This window comes from Chenopodium album, chromosome 4 (assembly GCF_948465745.1).
Source record: "Chenopodium album chromosome 4, dcCheAlbu1.1, whole genome shotgun sequence".
Lineage (NCBI taxonomy): Eukaryota > Viridiplantae > Streptophyta > Magnoliopsida > Caryophyllales > Amaranthaceae > Chenopodium > Chenopodium album.
This window is the reverse complement of record NC_137837.1, coordinates 24,485,344-24,491,446: the sequence shown is the minus strand read 5'-3', so window position 1 is coordinate 24,491,446 and position 6,103 is coordinate 24,485,344. Positions and strand designations below refer to the sequence as shown.

The 6,103-nt window shown below is 30.3% G+C and overlaps 1 protein-coding gene across 1 annotated transcript; it reads left to right on the top strand.

The window, feature by feature from the left end:
* The first annotated feature begins 680 nt into the window (after positions 1-680).
* LOC145627798 (uncharacterized) lies at positions 681-1,918 on the top strand. Its single transcript, XM_081680144.1, has 3 exons — positions 681-1,023; positions 1,137-1,366; positions 1,562-1,918. Exons 1-3 carry the CDS (start codon positions 681-683, stop codon positions 1,916-1,918), a joined length of 930 nt encoding a protein of 309 aa, XP_081536270.1.
* Positions 1,919-6,103: the final 4,185 nt, after the last annotated feature.

Genomic DNA, 6,103 nt, shown 5'->3' with positions numbered 1-6,103 from the left:
CCTAAATCTTATTATTATTTTAATTGTTTAAGTGCCAATTTTTTTAAAGTGTTAATTGTTTAAATCCTAATTTTCTAATTGTTAATTGTTTGAATTTCAATGTTTAGTTAGGGTTGTCAAATTGTTCAATTTATAACTTGTTATTTGTGTTAAATTGTTTGGTTATTCGGATTGTATGATTTGAATATACGATGGTAATTGAATTATTATTGATTCATTGTTTGCATTCTTAATGATTAAATTAGGACATGTCAAAACAACCCGATCTTCGACAATTCATATTTAAAAGAATGAAATCTCAAGGAAATGAATCCACTTCATTTACCTCCCCCGAAACTCAAGAAAATATTGTAGATAATGGTGGTGGTACAAGTACTAGTAATGTACCACTGGAGAAGGAAGAATTGATATATGATGTTGAACTACTTCCCCATAATCCGGGAAAAAGAATGAATGTAATGGATTATCCCCCAAATCAAAAAAATGCAGTAAGGAGAGCTTATATTCTAAAAAAACCTTGTCAACCAAAAACTCACAACTTCCCTCAAAGACAAGTAGGAGGTTTGCATCGTTTTAGTGTGAATTAGTTCAACAAATGGGATTGGCTTGAGTATAGCATTGAAAAAGATGCCGTATTTTGTTTTGTATGTTATTTGTTCAAAGGTGAATTTTAAAATAATATGGGAGGTGATGCATTTGTTGATGGAGGGTTTAGGAAATGGAATAAACCGGAACGATTTGAGAAGCATGTTGGTGGAATTAAGAGTACTCATAATCTTGCTTATGAGAAATATGTGAATTTAAAAGATGGGAAAAATAAATCAATTGTGAATATGCTTGAAAAGGCAAGTGAGGTGATTAAAAATGAATATTATATTCGTTTGAATGCATCTTTAACTTGTTTGAGGTTTCTTTTGGGGCAAGGTTTGGCATTTCGTGGCCATGATGAAAGTGATGAGTCTCATAATAGGGGTAATTTCATTGAGCTATTGAAATGGTTAGGAGATAAGGTTAAGGAAGCAGGTGATCATACTCTTGAAAATGCACCTGGAAATTGTCAAATGACTTCTCCCCCGATCCAAAAAAAAACATTATTAATTGTTGTGCAAAAGAAACGATTAAGTGCATAATTGAAGAGCTTGGTGATGATTACTTTGCTATGTTGGCCGATGAGTCAAGTGATGTGTCCCAAAAAGAGCAACTAGCTCTTGTTTTGCGCTTTGTTGATAGAAATTGTGGAAAGGTAATGGAGAGATTTTTAGGCATTGTTCATGTTGATGATACTACCGCTTTATCTCTTAAAGATGCAATGATGTCACTACTTGTGGAATATTCATTGAGTCCATCTATGATAAGAGGGCAAGGGGTATGATGGGGCTAGTAATATGAAGGGTGAAATAATACTTTAATTATGAATTATACTCCAAGAGCCTACTGTATACATTGTTTTGCTCATCAACTTCAACTAACACTAGTTGTCGTTACTAAAAGGAATGATAGTTGTGGTTGGATTTTTGAAATACTTGCAAACTTGTTGAATGTTGTTGGAGTTTCTTTCAAGAGAAGAGAAATGATTCGTAATAGTCAAGCTCAAGAAGTTACTCAAGCATTGGAAGTGGGGGAAATTTTCAGTGGATCAGGTTTGTATCAAGAGCTTGGTTTGAAAAGGCCCGAAGATACTCGTTCGGGTTCTCGTTACAAGTGTCTTGTAAATGTCATCCGCTTGTTTTCTACAATTGTTAAGGTACTTGTTCACATTGGGAAACATGGTGCATCAGAAGATAAGTCTAAAGCTCAAATTGTTTTAGGACAATTAGAGTCATTTGATTTTATTTTTGTTGCTTACTTGATGTTGACTATTTTTAGTTACACTAATGATTTGTGTATTGCTTTGCAAATAAAGGAGCAAGATTTGTAAATGAAATGGAACTAGTTACTTTCACAAAAAGTGTGTTGCAAAAAAATGAGGGAATAAGGGTGGGAGACTCTCTTATACAAAGTTACTTTATTTTGCACTAAACATGGCATTGATGTGTCCCACTATGGATGCTAGGAAATCACGACGCTTTGTCGAAAAGACAACAAATCTACATCATTTTCGAGTTGAAATATTTTTGGGGGTGATTTATTTGCATCTTCAAGAGCTTGATAATCGATTTAGTGAGAGAAGCATGGAGTTACTTGCTTGTATGGCTTGCTTAAGTTCTAAAGATAACTTCTCATCTTTTGACAAAGAAAAGGTACTCAAACTAGCCTCTTTTTATCCCGAAGAATTTTCAAGTTTTGATTTGATGACACTTGAAGGTCAACTTGATATATTCATGGATTATGCACAATGATGAGAGATTTCAAAATTTGTGTGATCTTAACTCTCTTTCCATGATGCTTGTTAATACCAAGAAGGATAAGACATAACCTCTTGTATATTTGCTTATCAAGTTGATGTTGATTCTCCCTGTTGCTACGGCAAGTGTTGAAAGAGTATTCTCCACAACGACATATGTCAAAAGTAAGTTGTGAAACAACATGGGTGACCAATTTACGAATGATTGTTTGGTCACTTTTATTGAGAAGTAAGTGTTCTTACAAGTTCCTGATGAAAAAAATCATTAATCGATTTCAAAATATGAAGACTCGAAGGATGCAATTATATTTTAATATTAAACTTTATGTACTTTTTCCATCTTTTTTTGAATTGTAGGACTAATTATAAATTGTCGATTTTTTATTTGTAAAATTTTAACTATAAACCTATCGTTATGTTTAATTTTTTATATATATATTTTTGTCAAATGATGCGACGTTTAGTTGTCGTCCCCCCGGTTATATATTCGCCACTGATAACGGTATTTATTTTAGGTAGTATATTAAGCGTTATGAAATTTACTTTCTAATTATTTTATTTAAAAAACTTGTGTTTAAATCATATAATTAAACTTAATTTTAACATGTGAAAATTTTGGACTACGAACACGTTACATATTGTTTATTTGTAGTGAATTTTCGTAAGAATAAACATAATAATGTGAAATCTTATTGGATTATCTCATTCACATTTTTTTTAAAAAAATATTGATGATTGGAGACAATTCAATTAATAGCGCGATTTGTGTGCAGCTGGCCACACTATGTGACCGTTTGCTTTCAATAATAAACAGATCTCATCCTTGAGATGATGATATTTTCTTTTTATGTTTCTATGATAAGAATTGAAGATCTAGGGTTTCATATTGTCTACAAGAATTCGGAGGACCACATGAATATTTTCACTCAAAAGACTACGCATCCGTGGATTTCAAGCCGAATCAGTGCGAACTCACAGATTGTATTGCTTCAGATGAAGTTTTTTATAAAGGCGATTGTTACAATGTATTTAGTTTTAAGGTGTGTACTTGTGCTGGAATTCTTGATTTCTTAAGAATTATATGTAAGTGCCGTTTGGCGATATTTTATTAATGAAATTCCTTTTTCTTCTTGTCAAAAAAAAAAAAAAAAAAAAAAAAAAAAAAAAAAAAAAAAAAAAAAACTAAGTAACCTCCTATAATAAAAATTGAGTAACCCTTATAACACTGACCAAGTAACTCATGTAACATTAATCAAACAAAGTGTTTTGTGTGAGACTGGACTTACATGAGACCGGGCTGTAAATGAAAAAGGCGCGGACCTGATAAACCCGACCAAAGCCCGCGCGCCATTTAATAAAATGTCTAAATTTTTTTGTTTTAATCATTTTCCTAAAATTTTGAGCGTCGTCATTTTCTCAAAATTTCACACTCCTTCATTTCGACGAAATTCAACGACTGCATTTCCTCAAATTTCAGAGCATTCAAATATTCAAATTTCAAACAATTCAAATCAAAAAAAATGGAGAAATCAAACAACACAATGATGACTGAAGTAAAATTTGATTCACCCATAGAATCAATTTCTAGCTCAATTACTGCTGAAAAAGGTAAATTACAATTCATAATTTCAGATTGTTTTTAATTTCAAATAATATTTGTGAAATGTAATAATTAATTTGTATGATGAATTTCGATTTATAATTTATATGCAAGCCAAATTGAATTTCATATCGTATTAAATTTCGATTTAATTTCCGATCGTATGTAAATTCGAGTTAATGTAGACCTATAATATGCAATCAATGCTTATGAAATTACAGATCGTTATTAATTTAGAATGAAGCATAATTTAATTCAATTTGAAATCGTAGTTAATTTCGACTTATAATTTAAAATCAATGCTAATTATATTCCGATAGCATTTAAGTTCGACAAATAACTTGCAATAAAAGCTATTTTAATTCGAATTGTATATATAACAAGTCGTAGAAAATTAATTTAAATTTGAATCTATTTTTCTGATAATTTTAAAGTAAAATTCAAATATACTAATGCTAATAATGTATGCAGCAGATAATGTAATTATAGAAGACAACATCAATGAAGAAAGAGATGCTGAAGAAAGAGATGAAGATGCTGCTATAATAGGTATATTGATAATTAAATGCTCTGTAATTTAATGATGTATGCGTTTAATATAGTTTAATTTCTGACAAAAACAATATAATTTCTGACGTATAGAATCTATTTCCTGACTAATTTGGTAATTTGTGAAAATAATCTGATTCTGACAAGTTCAAAATGTTTATTAGTGGATTGAAAAATCTAATTCCTGTATGCTATAATTTAACTGACTATTTTTATATTGAACCTGTTTATAATTATCTATTTCATGACTATTATTATCTAATTCCTTACAATTTGAATGTATTTATGACTAAATTAAAAAATCCAACTGACTATTATTATATGAAACCTGATTATTATTATATATTTCCTGACTAATACTATCTATATCTTTTTCATTTCCTATATAAATCCTGAATTTTATTATTTTATTCCTTTATTCTGACTAATATTATACTTGACTGTGATAATTTATTTCCTGACTAATATATTGTAATTCCTGATTTGGATATTCTAATTTCTGACTAAGAAATGCTAATTCCTGAGTATTATAAATTTTAAAAAATATTTAATTACTGTGTATAATAATGTAATTCCTGACAAAAATACGATATGATATGAGTTATATTTAAATTATTGCAGATTATTTCAAATATGAAAAGGATGAAAACATAAGTAGATGTTTAGTAGGTTATACTGTGTTGGACTACAATGATGGATTTTTTTTTTTTTTATACAAAGCTCATTCAAGATCACTTGGTTTCAGTGTCAGAAAATCAACAAAAAGAAGAGATACCAATGATAAACTATATGAGTTTTATTTTAGATGCTCTAAAGAAGAACATACAAAGGGTAAAATGAAGATAGCTGGTGAACAATAATCAGTAGAAATACCCATATTGGTTAAAACTGATGAAAGAAAGAGAAAAGAAAGGGAGGTAAATGAAACAAGAACTGGATGCAAAGCTCATATTCGTTTTAAGAAAAATACAGAAGGTAGATTTGCTGTTCTTACACATGAGTTGGAACATAATCATGAACTGGTAATAACAGTTCAAAGACATCACTTAAGATTAGAAAGGCAAATATCAGCTCCAATGGGTGAGCTAATTGAGAGCATGATTAAGAGTGGTATTAAACCAATGGATGCTTATAATTATATAAGCAATGAAGCTAGAGGAGAAGAATGTGTAGGTCATACTAAGAGAGATCACCTTAATTATGTATCAAGGGTGAAAATGAGTATGGTTGAAGGTGGAGACATGCAAAATGTATTAGACACCCTTCAAGAAAGAGCATATCAAGATCCCTCATTCTTTTATAGATTGAAATTTGGAGAAGAAAATAATGTTGTGAGCTATTTTTGGCGTGACTCCCAAATGCTTGAAGATTTCAAAGCTTATGGTGATGTTTTAATCTTCGATACAACATACAGAACAAACAAATATGGGTTGATATGTGCTCCATTTGTTGGTATAAACAATAACTGGAAAACAACAATGTTTGGATGTGCATTCATAACTAATGAAAAGACTGATAAATTTGTTTGGCTGCTTTCAATCTTCAAAAAGTCAATGTGTGGAATTGAACCAAAATCAATCTTCACTGATCTAGATCTTGCAATGAGCAAT